The sequence below is a fragment of the Oryzias latipes genome, chromosome 8 (assembly GCF_053564925.1).
Source record: "Oryzias latipes strain Hd-rR chromosome 8, Olatipes_Hd-rR_3.1".
Classification (NCBI taxonomy): Eukaryota; Metazoa; Chordata; class Actinopteri; order Beloniformes; family Adrianichthyidae; genus Oryzias; species Oryzias latipes.
In genome coordinates, this window is record NC_136244.1 from 15,298,717 (window position 1) to 15,319,708 (window position 20,992).

Here is a 20,992-nt window from a genome sequence, read left to right on the forward strand (position 1 = left end):
CCGATTTTACATTTCAGAGGAAAATACTCTATTTCTTTAAAGGTTATATAAAACGCATAGAAATGAGTGGAGGAAACCCGCAACCACTTTTTGATTTGGTAACTGCAGCAGCATGATTGTTTCATACATGACAGTTTGAGGCGAGATAAAGAATGCTTTTTTTTTTTTTTTTTTTTTTTAGAAATAAATCAGAAAAAAGGCCCCTTTAAGGAAATATATCAGCATGTAAAAAGAAAATAGAGGGACGTGCATCTGTCTCACTGGTGTGGACTCACTTTTGAACAGTTTAAGGAGGTGTCACATGCAGAGACAACTTTAAGAAATATGCTTGTATGCTAAAGATTTCAGCACAAATTATACCAATATTGACTTAGTAATTGCCAATACCCCCCCCCCCCCACCACCACCACCACAACCACCACCACCACTGTAGCCACGCCCCTTTTTAATATTAATTCGATGATTTGAAGGTAAACTGTGCACTGTTGTTAAAAGTCATAATATAATTTGATCCAACTATAATAGAAATTGTGCCCAACTTTTCTGTCTTTTAATACACATTTTAATATTTTTTCATGTGAAAATATTCTTATCTTTTTGTTCGTGATTGACTAACAATCCCTAATGAATTCAGTGAAACATATTTTCCTCACTTTGAGAAACGTCATGCTTTATTGATGATGGGCGTGTCGTGGGAACACCTTCCCATTGTTCTGGATTCAGTGCCGCGTGGGCCGCGTTCAGGGTTGCGCCACCGCCCCCTGGCGGCGCGCAGGGGATCGCTCAGCCTCGGCCGCTTTTAAAGTCCCACTTCCCCGGAGCTCGCCTTTCATGTCGCTGGTGCAGACTTCTATGTTCAGACGCAGCCAATCTCTTCCTCATGACGCCACCGAGGCTGGGCTCAGATGGCTTCGATCATAATATTTAACAGAGCCACGCCGGATGAACGTTTGGAAGGAGGACGGAGCACAAATCACGAGCAGGAGCCAAACACCTGCCAGTCCGATCGGGGCTCCGCGAGACGCGCAGACAGCAACAGCTTTGTCCTGGAGGAAAGCATCCAAACATCTTCCAGATGACCTGATGGATATATTTTTTTTAAATATGTAATAATAATTGGCATCTAAGGTGACTTTTCTTTACCAGAAAGACGTCTCACTCCGCGCTGGCAGCAACTCAAGGAAGCACGTTTTCTGCGGACTATTGATGCTTTTACCGGGACCTGCGCTCCTCTCTTTTTTACTTCTTTTTTTTTTCTGAGTTTAGATTATTCGGATTAAAAATGTTATTAGCAAGTGAAGAATCCGGACATTTATGAATTTTAGAGACTGTCCAAGATGATGGATCATTCTGTTAGACATGCTTTTAGGAAATAAAGGTTGAAATATTGCAGAAAAACACTTGTGCAGCTTCAAAAGATTGTTACAAAGACGGGAAATATTAAAGGCACCATGATATTGTTTCGTAAATTCCGGGTTTTGTTGCTGATGGTGTTTTTAATTGCGTGCACCATGCACATCATGATAGACTTGCTCCCCAAGCTGGAGAAGCGGGCGGCCGGGGCGGACAGCGCGGGCAGCGGCTGTCAGTGTGCTCACCACCCGGGCAGCGAGGCTCAGGGCTGGGGAAAGCAGCGCGGCAGGGCGGCCGACGCGGGCTGGCCTAACAAGCACACACTGCGGATTCTGCAGGACTTCAGCAACGAGCCCGGATCCAACCTCACGTCGCACTCCCTGGAAAAGAGCGCAGCCAACGGCGACAAGGAGTCCGGTAGAGGGAGCAGACCGGCGGCGGGGACGGAGGAGCAGCGGAGGAGGACCCTGATCGGGGAGGCGAGCGGGGCTCGAACCGTGACTGCTCGCGGCGTCTCTAGACTGTCTGCCTTGTTTGAGCATCCTCTGTACAAGACTGACCTTCCAGCGCTCACGGACGACGACACTTTGTTTAACGTCAACAGTGACATCAGGCTTTACCCCAAAACAACCGCCAACCAGGGATGGTAAGAGTTCAACATCCATCCATCTGTTTCTATCAATTCATCCAGCATCCATCTGTTTCTATCATTCAACTATCCATGTGTTTCTATCCACCCATCCCTCAGTTTCCATCCATCCAACCATCCATTCTTCCATCCTTTCAAACATCCATTTGTTTATTATATCCATCCATCCCTCAGTTTCTATCCATCCAACCAACCATCAATCTGTTTTATCCATTGATCTCTTTCTACTATCCATCCATCCACCCACCCATCCATTCTTCCATCAATTCAACCATCCATTTTTTCTATCACCATCCACCCATTTAACCATCCAATTGTTTCTATCCATCCATTCCCCATCCATCCATCCATCAATCAGTTTCTGTCAATCTATATGTTTCTATCACCCATCCATATAGTCAACCATCCATCAATTTATTTCTATTCATCCATACATCTGTTTTTATCTATTCATCCATTAGTTTCAATCCCTCCATCCAGCAATCCATCAATTTCTATTCATCAATCCAACTTTCTATCGGTTTCTACCTACAGATCTATGTTTATCATTCATCCATCCATCCATTTACCTGTTTCTTTCTGTCTTTCTATTTAACTATCTGTCTGTCTGTCTGTCTGTCTGTATCTATTCATCCATAACACGTGGTGAATAGTGCCTAACAGACATTTATTGCTTTGTTTCCTTCAGGCATAACGAGGACGGTAATGAGGATGACTCTTCCCCAATGACAGAGTCAACACCAGAATCTTATCCTAACTGGCTCCGCTTCCACATCGGGATCAATCGTTACGAGCTGTACCCCAGACACGGGCATGTGTTGGACGCTCTTCTTAAGGACCTGGCCACACAGAGAATCACCAGCGTTGGTGAGTCGCTTGGGCATGATCATATTGTAAAGGGTTATCATTTTGGCAACAAAAAGATAATTTCCATGTAGATAAAAAAATACACAAGATTTTAAAAATTGACTGATCAAAGATTCCCCTAAAATAATAGTTGTGAGGCTCAAACAATGCACATTTCTATTACAATTCCTTGTACATTAAATCAAAAATCTCAGTCTTCCTACTCACTTTGATTTGGCAGAGAATTGCAAGAAGTTGAGAATCACCCAAGAAAATCTGCTACTGTAATGCTGAGCCTCATAACGCAAGATTACAAAGAAAATCCTGACTCACATCACTAAATGTTCAGGTTCCAGTTGTTGTTTTTTTCCGAATTCCTACTCTATTACATGTTTGCGATTCTTGAAGATTCCACTCTTCCCATTGAATGATAGGACCTTTCATGTTTAGTGTGTAGGCCTGATCTTCTGGCTGGCTTGGTCTTCTCTCTAAGCAGACACTTCTCAATCATTCATGCTGCTCATTTCATCATTCACTTAAGTAGTTTGTCTGGTTTTTGCCCTGTCTGCTCATAATTTATGAAGGAGGAGCCGGAAGTGTGAGTGAGGCCAGACCGTGCAGTGAAGATGCAAGAAATCCCTGCAGTTGTACAGTTCTCACTTAGAGAACAAAACATCTTCCATTTGCTGGGGCATACTTTACCCTTTCCTGTTGTGTATGGCATTATTCAAACTGTATGTTGGATGGGTGCAATTGTAGGGATGAGAGCAAATAAAAAAGTTGTACCTGAGTGGAAAAGCTCAAAAACAGATTTGATTCTAATGTCAAAATTTTCAGATGCATGGCTTTTCACTGTAAGATTACCTTTTAAGAATTTTCCAATAAATTCACTAAGGCTGGCATGTAAAAGCGCATTAAGGTCAACTGTTTGGAAAGATTGTCTCCATATTCAGGGCTTTAAAACTCTTTCCAATCTCTAAAAAGGCTGGTGCCTCTGAGTTTGAAGATTACCTTTACAGAGTACTTATGTCTACCTTTAATAAATCAGTAGCATGTACAGGTTTAGTACCGGTACTCCCTGTGCTCTTTGATTTTGATTGTTTGCATCTTTAGTCAGAAAGAAAAGGCACTGCACCTGCAGAAGTATGTGAAAAGGACACACAGTAAAAGGAGAGGCACAAGAACAGAGAAAACGTGGTCATGAGGCCAACAAACATAAAGGGGAGAAAAAAAAACCCTGACAGCTCTTGGATGAGTAAACAGCAAATACACCCCTATGGAGTGGGTGTAGCCCTGCCAGATGCTCTCGCCATAATCCAGCCAGTAAGTGGGGAAGCTTATTTTGATATTAGGGTTTATGTTGTGTAATATGCTCAAGTCAATGTGCTGTAATAAACGGACATAACCCCCCACCCACCCCAAAACCCCCTCGTTGTGACAGAAACACAAGGCAGTTCAACGAGGCCTGGCGGTCTCTTTGTTTGAGTCAGACGAAGGCAGGAAGCTCACAGCCGGTCACCATCACCCTCTGGGAGACGCCGCGGACATGACAGATAGCCAGAGACATACATCCATGCCTCGCTCCCCGGGTACAGGAGGTCAGCTCATGTGAGCGGCAGAGGATGTGACTTATGTGCACAAGACGTCATGGCTGTGCGATCAATGGTAGATAACCAAGCACATGCATTTTCTGTCCCTGGTGAAGCAAACTGTGCCGTTGTGAGGACGGCCAATTCTCCATAACCTCAAATAGGCATGACTGTCGGAGGCTTTGCACAACCTCTTGTTATCTTCTCTTTGATTGTGTTTTATAGTTTGACCTGAACATCTCGCTTGTTTCTTCTCACAGCCATGAAATCGGGAGGCACCCAGCTGAAGCTGATCATGACTTTTCAGAATTATGGGCAGGCACTGTTCAAGCCGATGAAGTAAGTAAACTGACAACATTTCAGTTTGGGTTTCTATTTGGTGATTGTGGGCATAATCAGCTGATGACAGGCGCTGTTCCTTGTTAAATATTTGTGAGGGGGTTTGTGTGAAAAGGTGCCAAACAGGGCCACTGAATCTCACCGTGTTCAAATACCCACCCCTCCCTTCTGTGCAATCTCAGAATAATCTGTCTCCTTTTTAATTAACATCAACAGGCTTTTCTGTTAATTAAAATGAGTATTGAGTCATCGTGAAGGTGTCTTTAGGGAGGAGCAGATGCTAGGAGAGGCCCCTTTGCTATCAGCTCTCTGAGTCTATTTTTCAGATGAATTCCCCTGTCAGCATGGATGAATAAGTGTCCGAGCCAACTGGTCTACCATCAGAAGTAATTGCTCATGAGCTTGGTTTGATTGCTAGGAAATGCAGACAGGTTTTCTACATGTGAGCCCCGTGGAAAGCATTTGATCCTGGTGAAGAATGAAAGAGGTAAAAACAGAAGGTGCCCCCTTTTGTGTTTGCAAAATTGGTAAGTGATTCTTCCTTTGAAGCCTTTGATTGTCGTTGTCTGATGATCTGCAGACACATTTTGCTCTGGCACACCTTATTTCTAGCAGAAAAGGCCCATTTCCACACCAAAAAGATTCACATCAGTGCGCAGAGCAGTGAGAAGTTCAGGCGTATGAGTTCTATATCAGCTTAAAAACTAGCGCAGGATTGCTGCCAGGGTTTGATTTATTGCAGAGCTGCAAAAGCTGTTTTTTTCAAGGTTTATTAACCAAGGGGGTGCTCTGTGTTCGTGTTTCTAATCCAGCTGCTCTTTATCTAAATCCACTGACCTTGTATTCCTTAACGCGTGTGCAAAACAACCATATAACACTCATTTCAAGGTCAATCAGCCGCTGATTTTTAGATCGTGAGGTATTGTTTTGCTCAATAAAAAAGGGTTCAGAGTGTGGCAATCTAAGCATCCCCTTTAGCTTTTGAGGACGCAAACTTTTCCAAGTCAACAACAACAACAGCCAGCAGGCGCTGTCAACATGGTCACATCTGACAAGAATCCAGATGAAGCTGTGTTTTTGTGCGTCTGTGGGAGTGATTCACGAGCCGCCTTTCAGCCACATGAACAGTCCTAGTGCATGCGCAAGGAGTGCTGGACTACAACTGTGCCAGAACACTGGCATAAGAAAAAGGTGCATATTCTGAATATTACTCAGATCGGGGGTCTGCCACCTGGGGCCACATGTGGCTCTTTGACCGCTCCTTTGTGGCTCTTTGGTTGAAAACTAATAAAATCCTTTTAATCTTAAAAAGTCAAATATTTTTCGGACAAGTGAAACAAAACAGATAAGTCACATTTTATTCAACTTATTCAGTTGAAGTAGTACAAATCACTCCACGAGACTCCTGACTACTGTACCCATAATGCTCCTATAATCCATCACACAGTGCAGCTTTGTAGTTTACCAAAGTCGAACATTTTGACAGATTCTTGTGCACCGTTTGCAACAGAAAATAAGATAAGATGATCCTTTGTTTGTCCCGCAATGGGGAAAATTCCAGTGTTTTAGCATTACAGGTCAAAGTAGAGCAGGGTAAGTATATACAAATTAAATGTGTTTCGTGTTTACAAAGGCTTACAGAAAGAGAAAAATAAAAGGGAATTGCACCAAAACGCTATTGAGGTCAGTCAGTAAGCACAACCAGAATTCATGCTTGAAGGCCATGTCACACACCCACTATGTACATTTTGCAAATATTGCACAGAGGAAAATTTGTCATACATGAATATATGTGGAAATAGTGAGAAATTTGTGGTCCTTACAATAAATATTCAGAGATGTATCACGAATGAACCATGTTAAAACCACGTAAGAAGTACGAATAAACCCCGCAAAGAACACATAAATCAACGTAAAAGCCAACTCTGGCCCAAAATTCACGTGTTTCATGTGAATTTGAGCGTAATATGTACATGCGTGAAAAGTCCATTAGACATACGTGGAACGGTCGTGGAAAGCAAAGAATTTGCATATGCATCTAGCAAAATTCACGCCCAATTGTGTAAACTTTACATAATAATTGTGTATAGACTATGTAAAATACAAATAAATTGCATAATGACCAAAAACTGACCAAAAATTTTGAACAGCTCAAACCAATTTCACGTAAAAGACTCGTCGGCCGAAACCCTTGATGGACATCTGCGCACATCGACGAATGACGAACCCAAGAAACACTTATGAATTATGTATATCACGCATGAATCACAAAAGACCAAAATTTAATACATGGAAAATACGCAACATGTGGCTGTGTGACATAGTCTTTAGGTGCCGAATTATATAATAAATCTGTGGATTTTTGGTCCAAAAAGTACAGTACCCTTACTTATAGTTCTAATAATTTTTAATTTTAGTTCATTAGATTTATGAATTTCTGGCTGAGATGCACAAACAGCAATAAAATAAACTGCGTATAGTACGTTTTTTTAATCACTACTGACATTACCTTTCCTACTATTACATCTGTAAAATTTGGGGGATCCAATGTGGTACAGGGTATCTTTTATTTTGAAAGGAAGTCATTAAGTGCATCAGAACATAACAGACACACATCATCATCATCTCTCAAGTGTGAGCTATCCAAAAAGGTATACTTGACCTGCATGAAAGTGGGCACGGTGTGCATCAGGGATGAGCTTTGAGCCTCTTCTTGTCTGCTTTAGTCATGGACTGACGCAAATGGCAGGGAGCAGGTGGGGGAAAGTCTGTAGAGGTGAAGGTTAGCTGTAGCAAGACAGAGAACATGTGGGTGAATGAGAGGGACCCAGGTGGAACTGTGAGGTTCCAGAGAGCAGAGGCTGGAATCCACTTAGAGAAAAGGAAGACAGATAAAGAGACACCTGCACACCAGTTGGAATGACTGGAAAGGTGTGTTGTTTGATAAGTTTGGTCAAGAGAGACTTAACAAGATGAAAGGTGCTGCTTGAATTTATTGCAAATGCAAACTTTTTGGCACTTCGACTACAGGGAAATAAAACACTGCACGATGAATGTTTTTGGGTGAGCTGGAGGATCCCCCAGAGTCTACACCAGTGGTGATAAGGAGGAGTTGAGACATCTGAATGAAAAGTTGAAAATGGAGAAAAGGAGAAGCAGAAGAGCCTTATGGATCCTCACATATCTATTAGAAACTCGGAAATAGAAAGACATAGATGGGATTGGGAGGTTTGGTGAACAATTGAAGATAAAACGGGATGTGGGATAGTTTTCTTAACTGAGCTTTCATTAAAATTTATAGGAATAAAATGCAAAGTGTAAAACATGGTTGAGAGACTGTGCTATTGTAAGCCTGGAGGCAGAGCTGAGGATGTTCAATTTCTTTTTGGAAATGATCAGAATTTCTGCACTAGAAGTCGCTCCGGAGTATAAGACGGAGCAGCAAAAACAAGCATAATAAAGAAGAACAAAAATCATATATAAGTCGCGCTGGAGTATATGTAATACACGTTCAAGAGCGTGCTGAACACGCTTTTAGCAGACGGTGTTCACACTGGACTGTTGTTACCTTATACTAGCCCATGTACTCACAGCTGGAAGAGGCTTGGGGCAAAATGTCGAAGCGGTACAAATCTTGAATATTTTGCTCCAGGTTATTTCTTTCACAGCTCTATTCCGATATATGAAAGAAAGACTTGGTGTCAAATAATTTTGTCCATATCTCACTATCAAATCTGAGTGTCTGATTGGTCAAAGTTCAACTAGTGTAACTTTCAACATGCAGTCAATGCCCAAGCGTTGTGTACTAAGAACCCAAAAACGGTTGTAGAAACTTGCATAGTGTCAACGCAAGACTATTGTACATACAGTACATCAATTGACATCAACTTTTCACTTGAAGTGGTCGCTTGAACGCGCGATACCAAGGCTGGTATGAACGTAGCATCAGTCGCACTTTTGGGAGAAATTTGTTTAACAAAATACTGGAAAAAGAACAGACCGTTCATCCTAAAAGGCAAATCTTAGTGACTGAATAGATAACGTTGCTAGACACGTTTAACCACCGTGACACATTGATGCTTGTTTAGCTTCATGAAACATAGGAGGAATCTTGGATATCAGCACAACATATGAACAATCAAACAGATAACAATAGCATAAAGAACATGCTAACAAGTCAGCTAAACTCTTTATATCACTTCAAATCACTAAATCCATTGAATTCTTCATCCTCTGTGTCGCTTTGGCACAGCTCCACTAAGCCTGGCTTCTTCTTCTGTGTTACTGTCAGTGGAAAATACTGATACTCACGCCCACAGTGCCCTCTAGCAGTTGTTGCTTTTTATTTTTTATTTTTTTTAAGATCACATATAAGTCGTATCTGAGTATAAGTCTCACTCCTGGCCACACTATGCAAAAAGACAGGGCTTTTACTCAAAAATATTTGGTATATTGGCAGGAAAGATACTTCTAGGAACGGTTGAGATGAGATTTATGTAAATGGTATATGTGAGAGAAAAGGATATTGAAACCAGCGTTAACAGGCGGCGAATGAATTTCTAATGTGAGTGCGAGAAGGAAGAAGAGAAAGATCAATTTTTAAAAGAAAAATGAATTTATTTGTTTTGTGTATCTATGCATCAAGTTATTGTTTAAATTTTTTTTAAACTTCATAAGTGGCTGTTTGACAGACAGGTAAAAGAGTTAAAGTGTACCCCACCTCGGCCCAACAGCAGCTGGGATAGACTCCAGCAAATCCCTGACCCCAAGACTGACTAACTGTGTTTAGAAAATGGATGAATGGACGGAATTATAAGTTTTTTTTCATAGAATTCTCAACAGCGTAGGCTCTATAATACAGTGAATAAAGCAAAACTCTGCGTTCTTACTTCTGATAGGAGTGGAGGGATCTTTTAGACTGACTTTGACAGTGATTACATGTCAGCCTCTGTATCACAGGCTTCACATTTCTGCAGCTCTTTGTTTCAGCTGTCATATTTTATTCAAGCTCGCTGCTTTGTCTGTCACAATCATCCATCCGCTTTGTTTACAGATATCATACAAAATTCTTCAGAGCTGAATTACAGCAATGCAAAAGGGCGACAGTGAAAAAAAAGAAAACCCTGTTCTGCTCGTGTTGAAGCACATGAAGAGCTTTTGTCGGGTCTGTCACTGTGATCAGTTCCACTTTTATTTTAGGAACTGAGGTGCACCCTGGGTACAGTAGTTCAGAAGCTTGAGTTCCATCACTTCAGCGTTATTCATTTATTTATTTATTTTATCTCTACTGGATCAAGTGTTGCTACAGAGAGGCTTTGAGGGTTCCAAGCCTCTTTTGAGGTAGATGAAAATAGAAAACTGCACAAGCTGACAACCTGTCACGCAACTCAACAGGATCTTGAATCGGTGCAGCTTCGGAAAAGTGGTTGTTTTATCTCCCTAACTTTGTGATTCAAGTGTGAGCCCTAAAAAAAAAATACAGAAACAATTCTACAATTTTTTTCTTTGAATTTGCTCTCGTCACCTGAAAATTGATCCTCTATCAATTTACCTCCGAAAACGTATATGGATTATTCTGAAAGGACATTAAACTGTTAACAATTTCCTAAAGCTTCATCTGTAAAAGTTCAGGTTTCTAAGGGGCTCTGGGGATTAAAGTGAGTGAATGAATAATGTAGGACTCTTCACTAAGAAAACCTTTCCTTCTAAAATGAGATCAAAATAGATGAGAGCTGAAGTTAGGTGAGGAACGTGTTGGAAAACTGATCAAAGATGGTTGAGGAGGAAGAAGCGAAGGGGTGTGTTAGCAGAGCATGCGCTGATTCAGGAAGGGGGGGGGGGGGGGTGAGATTAGAAGCATCAAAAGTCCAGAGGGTTGGGCAGAATCACCGCTGCCAACCTGTCAGGGAACCGGGTCCTCCAGCTGGAGCCAAGATCCAGGCCAAGTGGAAATCCTCCATGCCAGAGCTCCGTGTCTGTCTGGCCCTCATCTCTGGTGTCCATACATGCTTGCCAAGTTCCTAGATGTGGTGTGTGCTCCATGCTTAATGTTCATGTCCCACTAAATAGACTTGTCAGATGAGAGGCTGAGTTATAAATCACAATTTTGATACTATACTGTTTTTTTCCTCTTTTTTATATAAAAAAAGTCCTGGTTTCACTGCCTTCAACATAATATAAAACAGCAGCAACAACACAGATTATTTTTGTTTGTTTTTGTCTTTAAATGTTGTGTTTTTATAGAGTTTTTAATTCTAAAACATTGTTTTGTAAGAAAAAGTCATATTGTAGCCCTGTTAAAGCGCTACCATTCCAAAAAATTTAAAATTTTACTATCTCATCTTAATTTTTTTATCTTGTTTTAGACTTTTTATTTCTTTCTACCCTAAAAATCTCTTTATTGTTTCTTCTTTTTATTTGCCCTTATGTGGTAATGATTTTTTTCTAAGTGGGGTACTTTTATCATTTTTTAGTGAAACAATCTGTGCTTTTCTAACTTGTATAAATATGTTTTTGCACAGGAAGTGAGATTTTTTTACAGAAACTAGATTTTATCCAAATGAATAATTCTTTTGCTGGACGTTTCTGGCTCTTTGTGAACCATTTCCTGCTGAAAGTGACTCAGACGACACCTGTGGAACCAGAGCAGAGTAATTTGTTGGAGATATGGTCTCGACTGCCATAAATACACAATCCAAACATGAACAAAATCCACAAAAATCCACTTTGTCTTACTGAAAGTTACTATCCAAACCCATTTTGTTCCTGACATCCCAGCCTCCACCCCTGTTAAAGTTTAAAAAAACAACACATGCGCATCTGTTAAACCCAAAAGACCATCATGAATTAATCGCCCAAACTGCATTTCATACCTGAAAGGCGGAAAAAAATTGTTGTCTCAGTTTCTTTTTTTTTTTGACAGTCTTTTCTTTTAACAGCGTTTCGCTAAAGATTTCCCACAAGCCCCATTCTAATGCCGTCGGCTGTCAGTTGGAAGCACTTTTTAGAAATGCTGTCTGAACTCATCTCTGAATGCATGCAAAAACACAAATGAGTCATATTACTATAGACAGCTGCACGCACAGCTGCAGCACACACGCACACACCCAAACGCCTGTGTGCGAGCACACAGAAAAGAGGGATTCTGTGGGGGGGGGGGGGGCTATGGAGTTTATGCATCCTGCAAGAAGAGCATTGGGCCAAGCTGCAGCTGAATCAACTCCCTCAGAGCACTGCGAGCGCACACTTTGCCTACAGAACAGAGGATTTGCTACCCGGACATTTAGCACAACCTTAATGATTTTTACAAGTCAAAGCGAGCACAAACTGACGCAGGATTATGACCTTGTTCGGGCAAATTAGGAACACGTCCGGCTACATTTTTTATGCCCTTCAATTCCACTTTACCAACCAAGATTTTATGGCTCAACCAGTCTTTGTAAAGATGGAGTCTCAGCTGTTCAGCCGTCCCGGTTTGGTTGCCAGTGGACAAAGCAGCGTTTCGGCGTACCGAAATTGTCTGACCTGGCTGCTCAAATCAAAGGCAATCTGCAGAGAGCAGGTGTGGTGTGTTCCTAAGTGGGGCAGATAGAACGGGGCACGTGAACAGTTGCCCTGCTTTGTAATTTTTCTTTGCCTTTATAGTATTTCTTGACCGCCGTTTGGTGACTTTGCAAGATTAATGGGGAAATCTGTTCACAGTGAAACAGTCAAATGTTTCCTAACAGGCTTCCACCGCAAAAAAGTCTGACACCGCCGAGTGTTCTGACGCCTGAGCACGAGCTAGTCACTTTTTTTGCCCGTCTTTCCCTTTGGTGATGTTGCTAAATTAGTCATGATTCGCCAAAGGTTACACATAAAAACATTACAACATAAGAGTGCTTAAAAAAAGGTTTTAAATATTGATTTTGCTGTCTTGCAGTGAGTGAGTGTGCTTTAGGAGTGGGATTAGCTTTTGAAATCATTACAAGCAACACCTCATTACTGGAAACACTGAGGATGATGAAAGCCGTGGGATCAGCAATGCAAATCAGCTCTTGATTTACAATGTATTTATTGCTGCACAAGATAAATGAGGCTGTGTATTTATGGAGCAGTGGCACAGGGTGTGAGGCAGAGCCAGTTAAAGACACTGGACTGAAATTATCATGTATATCGTATTTTTCAGAGTATAAGTCGCTCTGGAGTATATAAGTCACAGCAGAAAAAACATGCATAATGAAGAAGAAAAAATCGTATTTAAGTTGCACTTTGGGGAGAAATGTACTTAACAAAATTCGGGAACAAGAACAGACATTTTATCTTGAAAGGTAAATCTTAATAATAGAGTAGATATCAATAATAAACTGAACATATGCACACTTCACTACCATAGCTGTATTTAGCTTCATGAAACATAAAAGGAATTGAATAAGTTTGTAATATATTAGCATAACATATGAACAATTATTCAGATAACCATAAAGAACATGCTAACAAGTTAACTGAACTCTTTATATCGCTTTAAATCACTAAATCTATTGAATTCTATAACTTCTGGGTAGGTTTAGAAATAGTGATGGGAGCATTGATACCAATAAAGACCCATACATCACCAATTTGGGTATTGACTACTCTATTAAAGTATCGATTAATAATTAAAATCGAAGTGCATCTGTCATTTCTAATGTTTTTTGGATATTAGGTGAGTTACACCAGTGTTTTGTACTGAAACACCCCCCAGCCCACAGCATATTGAGCTGCTTCATCAGTCATGTGACCATAGGAGTTGTGCATGTTAGAGTAGGTGGTTTTAGAAAGAACAGTTTTGTATTTTAACTTCGCAAATTAAAGTTATGACCTCTGTTTCTGATTGTATTTGTTTTTAGGATGACAACCAATATGCAAAAAAATCATTGATTAAATAACTTTTGCAGAAAAGTAATTGGGATAGTCTAAAATCTTAAAAGTGTGGTATCGCCCCTCACTATTCTGAACAACTCCGCTGAGGCAAAAGCTTTTTCTTCTCCGTTAAAAATACTGATACACACACCTACAGTGCCCTCTAGTGGTATTTAGTGGGAAAATAATAAACACATTAACCAATTATTATTTTTAAAAAGCACATATAAGTCGCACAACTGGCCAAACTATATAAAAATAAAATACAACTTAAACTCAGAAAAATATAGTAGTAAAGCATTTCATGTCATGCTTTGGAAAAAAAATGTCACTTTACTGACCATAACTGGTCTCTTAGGAATAATTTTCCCTATTTAATTATAAGCAGAAAGAAAAGAAAGTTTGGTTACATTGTAAAACTGTCCTATAAAACACAGTTTTATTGGAAATAAGTATACGCTAATTATATTATAGTATTATATTTTTTTGTTGAAAAATCCCATTACAACCCACAATATTGCTCTGGAGAGCATTTTAAAAACTGCTAAAAGTACCGTGTTGAGTAATATCTTCTTTGTTTTTCTTGTCAACAGTGGGTAATCTCAGTCACACACACACACACACACCCACTGTGCTCATCAACATCTGTTTCTCATGCAGCTTTTGCATGTGCATCCATGCAGCCAGAGCCAGCGGGCTCCAGCAGCTCCTCCTAAGGCACTGAGCCCCACCAACTCCCTCCGAAGGTCTTTAAGATTAATTTGTGCTTAAGCTGCTCTAATGTGGAGGAGGATTGCTCAATTTACACCGCCTCTTTTCCTTCTTCTTCTTCTTCATCCCTCTCTTTCATCCCCTTCCTCTCTGTTGCTTTCATCAAAGATACAGTGCAGTCCAGCTTCAGGCTGATAGAATTCTTAACACAGCTTCTCGATCTCACTTTTTTTTTCCTTTTGTCTCACTTCCTCTCAACTGAGAGTGTCGGTGTGAGCACCCTATTGCTCGTTGCACAAGTTTGGTTCAGACTGCAAAGCTTCGTCTTCCTGTGTTCATATTTTCCACGCGTGTGTGTGGGCGCCGTGACCTCTTGTGGGCTGCAACATGAGCCAGTTAATTAGTGCTTTGATAACAGTCGCAGAACCCGCCTCATTCAGGGGCTTGTCATATCTGCGCATTCATCAATGCGCGGCTCGAGCTGCGACTCGGAGTCGGCTCAGTGAAATATCTGCGAGATCGACGGCAGAATTTGAGCGTAAAATTTTTTAATTGAAGTGTCAATCATTGATCTGTGTTCTGCTAGTTATCTAATTATGCCTTATTACTGCACTGTGCCCCGGGGGTGGAGGGTGTGTGTGTGTAGGCCGGATCAGTTGTTTGGCGTCACTCAAATCTGTCATTATTATCACCTTTTGTTTCTTCGTCTTTGTGATTGCTTCAGCATCTATTTCAAATTCGGAGGGTCAGGGAGCGCACCTGCGAGTCATCTTTAATCTGAAATAACATTTTTACTTTTTTTGACAGCTGCACTCGCACAGACACACCGAGGGATGTCTTATTACAGACTCCCCTCACATCCCTCCCTGCTCTCACAGACTTCACATCAATGTTTTACTAGGTCATCTTCAGAGGAAGCACTGTTTTTTTTTCCTCTACCACCTCCCCACACTCCCCGAGTCTGTCCATCCTCTCAGTCTCCACCTTCCATCCTCATTTTGGACTCGTTTGTTTGATTCGCTGAGGCGGTACTAATCCTCAGCCTGTCACTCTGCTCTGTATTTTTAGGCCCTCTCCGTTTCCTCTATCCATTTAACAAGTATTCATGCGCTCTCAGGGAAACATGGCTGAGCCGCGTCGTAATGTGATTACACGCCAGCTGAGTTGGAGGGAGGGGGAGCCGGGTTCTGGGAGGGATGTCTGATTGTCTGGATGCTCATGTTGCTGCAGAATGACCGTAATCACAGAACTCTCCAATTAACTCTGGGAATGCAGGACCCTCGTTGCCAAAATGAAGTGTCAGATTGTTTCTGATTATTATCCGCCACTTTATTCAATATTTTCGTGTATTAATCAGTCATGCAGTCAAATATACCTGTGCATAATACCACCATTGGTGATATGAACAAGTTGCAAAAGTCATAGCATTTTTAAAATTTTAACCGTCTGAATATTTACACTAGATTGGTAAATGAAAATGAAGCAAAATTTTGGAAAATGCGGCAAATTCTGAAGCTAAAAGTTTATTCTAAAACTTTTGCCCTTCTATTAGGCGTTACCATGTAAACATACTTTTGATTGACTGAAAACTATAAATTAAGCCATGATATGATGTTTTCCCTTCTCAGCTTTAATGACACAATGTTATATTCTGACTGCTTCCTTAATATTTCCAAATTAAAATTTTAATATTTATTGTTGCAGTTGGAAAAGGTTATCCCAACACTCCCGGGACATGTGGATACAAAAGACGAACACGTCTGATGTCGCCACTTAAAGACGATTAAGCTCAAAGTTGCATTTCTCAGTATTTCTGTTTGCAGACAAAAAAAAAATGCAGTTTAAATAAAGATTGTATTAAAATCGGCGGGCCAAAGCTCCCTTCTCTGTTTCATTCTGATGCATCCACTTGTAGACGAATACATCCACGTACGTCTGTGTTTTCCTTGTCTGAGCTGGAATCTGGATTAAAACTGTACGTCTTGAATGCTCCAGTACAGCTTGCCTTTTTAGTTGCACCGCTAAGGTTAGGTTGGGGGGGTGAGGGGCTGTAAGCTAGCGGGAGAGCGTGTAAACAGGGAGCTCTCAGCAATGGGGGGGCAGGGATATAAATTCCACAGAGAAAAAATGTTTAATTTTGTTGAAAAATGGCATAATCATAACTAACCCTGCAACGCTTAAAAGATGATCGGAGTAGGTCTTAAAGAGATAGAATTAGTAAACTGTAAAGTGAAAAAGCTAAAAAAAATGTCACATGGTTGATTAATTATTTGAATTGCTTTTTGTGCTTATATGTACAAACTTATGAAGATAATTCCACAATGATGATTCATTCAGGTTTTATGTTCTTTTTTCTTTATTTAAATATAGCCAATGTTTTTGGTTAAAACCCCCAGTTTTTGGTGAAATATAATTTTGACCGTTAGTTTTGCTTTCTGTCAAATTAGGTTAAAACTTGATTCGACAATCTTACATTGAAACAGTTTTATTTTTTTAAAACAGACAAAAAAAATGTTTTTTTTCTCAAATACACTGATGAGAACCTCTGACCAAAGCAAACTAACAAGCCTTCAGTGTGTGCCCGGGAGTCAGCATGAAGCCACATGCTTTCACACTTTGGTGTCAGTGCCCGTTCCTGTGAACCTGAACACTGCTCTGTACTGCCTGCGAGTTTCTCATGTTTTTTTTTTTGTTTTTTTTCGTTTGTTGTGACTGCTGACATTCTGTGTGCCAAAGCATTGCTTGGTTTTTGTTTTACCGCTCTCCAACTGTACCATATCATTAGAGACTGGCGAGGGGGAATTCCTCCGCTTCCCTCAAGGAATGTTGATGCCATACTTGTCTGGAATGCTGAAACTTCTGCTCGGCAAAAAATAAATAAAGATCAGGTATTGACTTGTGGTGAGGGCCTGCAGTGCTTACAAAGCAGCTTCTGAGGCTACACAGAAATGCCCAGCTGTTTATCTGAAATGAGCACGCAGCAGGGATGGTACTTGATCCCAAGGGCTCGTAAAGGTTAATTGCCGTTTCAATTTTTATGGCCAAACATGCTTGTGCTTCTGATTTAGCTGATTTTAGAAATAAAAAAACAAGAGTTAAAATAGGTCTCAATATTTTACAAAAACGGCTGGACCACTCAACCCATAGAGTGCTGCTCTGTCATTAACCCATGACCTTTCCCAGGTTGATCTGTCACAGTGCATCTCCACGTGTGATGAAAGAAACAACAGTCCCAGCACAGAGGGAAGAGAGGCTGCTTTGTAGCTCTTTACCACGGGCCTTTTGTGATTGTAACACAGAGGTTAATACAGCCATTGTGGACCAAGCCTGAACTTGTCCAAGCTTGTCCATGGCGGCCATTTCGGCTGTGTGTGGCTCCACTGTCCTTGTGACAGTCCAGGAGAGGCGGAGGGAGAATGCAATCATTGTTTATCAATTAAACCAGAGGATAGGAGAACGGTTCCCCCACCATTTCCACATTGGCACAGCATTATGTGGGAGGGCCTGGTGTGGCTGATTCTGGTGTCAGCAGGGATGAAGATGCGGGAACACGATCCCGGCGTTCGCCTCAGTCGCCACCTTCGTACGGTGGCCCAGAAGGGTCACAACACAACACATTAACTTTATACACAACACACTAACTTTACACACAACACATTAACTTTACACAACTCTGTCGCTGCACGCGCGCTCCTCTCCTCTCCTTTTTTCCGCTCCGTCCTGTGGCTGCGTCCTGTGTGTGCGTGTGTGTTGGGGACTGCACGTGCCTGTGTGAAAGTTAGTGTGTTGTGTGTAAAGTTAGTGTGTTGTGTGTAAAGTTAGTGTGTTGTGTTGTAAAGTTAGTGTGTTGTGTATAAAGTTAATGTGTTGTGTTGTGACCCTTCTGGGCCACCGTACCTTCCTACCCCGCAGAAATGCAAACAGAGTCATCTCTGTGCTGGAGAGGTGAAAGCTGCTTCCAGATGGAGCAAATTCCTGTATTGTGGAGATATTTGTGTTTGTAGAAACATTATTTTAAGCAGAGAGATGCTAAATGTTTTGTATTAGTGTGGCTAACAGCACTGATCAATAGAACGCCTATCCATTAACCCTTTAACACTAGAGCTGTCGCCAGTGACATCTAATTAACACACGCTTTTTGACATGCCATATATTTTCAACCGTTCCCGCCAGGAGTCTGTTTCTTACAGACCAAAGCCCCAGAAAATCCCAATTCAACATTAAAAAAAAACATTTAGTTATAAAATCTGTTTTTTTTAATATTTACAATAATTAAGTTATAATTTTTAAATAAAAACAATTTTAACTTTACCAACTTTTGACAGCAATACACACAAGTTCCTTTCAAAATAAAATGCATCTACATAAGATCTTCCTGCTTTACTTTCAATTATACTCATTATGTAATTAAGAGTGTTGCCTCTGAACAGCAGCTATGCTCTGTTCTGCAGCCGAAGAGAAAAAGGATTTATGTTAAACTTATTCTAATAATAAGCTTTTTACTATCATTTTGCTCAGTTATCGAACGTGCATTGCAGAGGAATCGTTAATGCCTTTCGATTTCGTCTAATGTCAGCACTGGTTCAAAAAAACTGTTTATTTTACTCATATAAGATCACTTCAGTCTTAAAAAATATGTAACTCACAAATCCATTATTTGTTTGAATTGTTTGCATTTTTTCCTCAAAGCCAAAGAGCCACAATGGTAGGAGACAAGAGGCGCATGTGGCTCCAGAGCCTCAGGTTGCAGTGCAGACCCCTGGTTTACGCGAACCTTGAAACAGCTGAAAGTGATGGCTTTGCTCCGATGGATCAGTTTACAGACGTAAAGTCGCTTTTCTCTACCAGAGAGTCAGCTGGAATTGCGTAAACAGGTAAACACCTAGGAGTCACACTGGGGCTGAAGCTCAGGTGTTAAAGAGTTAAAAACGAATCACTTTAGGTCGTTTTTTTTATTCGCCCTTCTTTCAACACCATGAAAAAAATACAACTTGAAGATCTCAATTTCTCAATTAATGAGTCAACACAGTTTGCCCTTTCACAACAGTTTCAAAATAATCTCTAGTAGAAAGAGTTTTGAGAATAATCGTAATTTTTGCAACACAACCCCCCTCTTGTGATGAAACTGCATCTCTCAGTCTACCCAGGAAGAGTGTTAAAGTACCGTTAAGAGCGGCATCTCAGCCTCTGAACGTCCAGAGATTTGTCAGAAATTATTTGTTGGTTCTAGCGGGACGTCTCTCGCTTGGTCACTTCACATACTCGTTAAGTCTTTTTTATCCTCAAGTGCTCTGGACCGGCTCCACGTCTCTTGGCTCTTACACAAACATAAACGAAAGCCCTCGGAATTGTTTTCCCGCTCATGTCACCACTTCCCCCTGTGCTGCTGTCACCCACTCGTGGCCACAATGACATCCCTCAGCCACCACTTAGCCCCTGATAGATGGTTTCTATTTAGGAAACGGCATCTGAGCACAAACCACAAAACACAACAAGACTTCTGACCAGTCTAAATAGAAAAGTTCAGCTCTGGAGTGAACAAAGCTAAAAAAAAAAACTTCTGAGACTTTTTTATTTTCAATTTTTAGAAAAAGTGCACCGTTCCTATATTTTTACATGTTGGATTTGAGTTTTTGCAGCCATTTTTTGCATGAAACACAGAAAATTAGTGTGTTTAGTTTGAGCTAAAACCTAGTATTTGTTCACATTCTGTTGTCTTAGCTGTTCAAACTTCTGCATTTTGTGAGAAAGAAGAGTTGCATCAATGGCTTAGAAGGATACAGAGGTTCCCACTTTTTAGAATGTAGTTTTTACTTGGAAACTCATTTTTTCATAGATAACAAATGATCTCATAAATAATAACTCAAAATGGAAGTGTTTGAGTTTTGACATCAATATTTTTAGGTCAAACTGCACAGAAGACTAAAAAACTTCAATCAGGGATTACTACATTTTCTTTTTGTATTTACTGAAAGCATTTTCAATTGTGTTCCCTTTTTTGGAGCATTTTGTTTCCTGAGATACATACAGAAAATTAATGAAATGACACATGAAGCCAGACAGCCTGTAAGGAGCTCAAGGTGATGAGAGGAAAGAAAGAACCTTCTTCTTATCTTTGGATAATGAGATTGTTTTGGATTACCCATTTACAGATATTTACCCCACCAGATGGACAGAGATCATGGACATCTAAAGTTCTTACACTATCAAGTTGATGTCTCCTTTTCCAGGAAGAAGAAGTGCTTTCTGGGTTTAATTATCTTTTTTTTGTTTTTTGTGATTGGGTATCACTGTTCAGCAGCTAGTTAGCACCAATGAAATGAATTCTTGATGATTTGCACCATAAGAGGATAAACTTTTTGAGCAGCATCTCCAAAAAGGTTCTGCTTTTTTGTTTTTTTGTTTTAAAGTATGAAATTTGCACAGTTTTCTTTTCCTCTCAACTCGTCCTTTTTAACCTTTTTCCTGTAACCTTGGATTAATCTGTTTTTTTTTCTTTGAGAACTACCTAAAACTTTGTTGCTCAGTGGGGGAAAGAAAAATCTCTAGAGCTTTTCTCTGTATCGTACACAGTTGGTGATCTGAGTGAAATTTCTGCAAGCCTTGTTAGTTTTCTGCCTATGAG

General features: G+C 40.6%; 1 protein-coding gene across 1 annotated transcript in view; it reads left to right on the forward strand.

The window, feature by feature from the left end:
- The first annotated feature begins 721 nt into the window (after positions 1–721).
- The window catches only part of fam20ca (FAM20C golgi associated secretory pathway kinase a), a 37,620-nt gene continuing 17,349 nt past the window's right edge, over positions 722–20,992 (forward strand). The window contains exons 1-3 of the mRNA XM_011478236.4: positions 722–1,999; positions 2,691–2,869; positions 4,698–4,776. Coding sequence (XP_011476538.1) covers positions 1,452–1,999; positions 2,691–2,869; positions 4,698–4,776 — 806 coding nt within the window. The 5' untranslated portion in view covers positions 722–1,451. The remainder of the gene's footprint in view (positions 2,000–2,690; positions 2,870–4,697; positions 4,777–20,992) is intronic.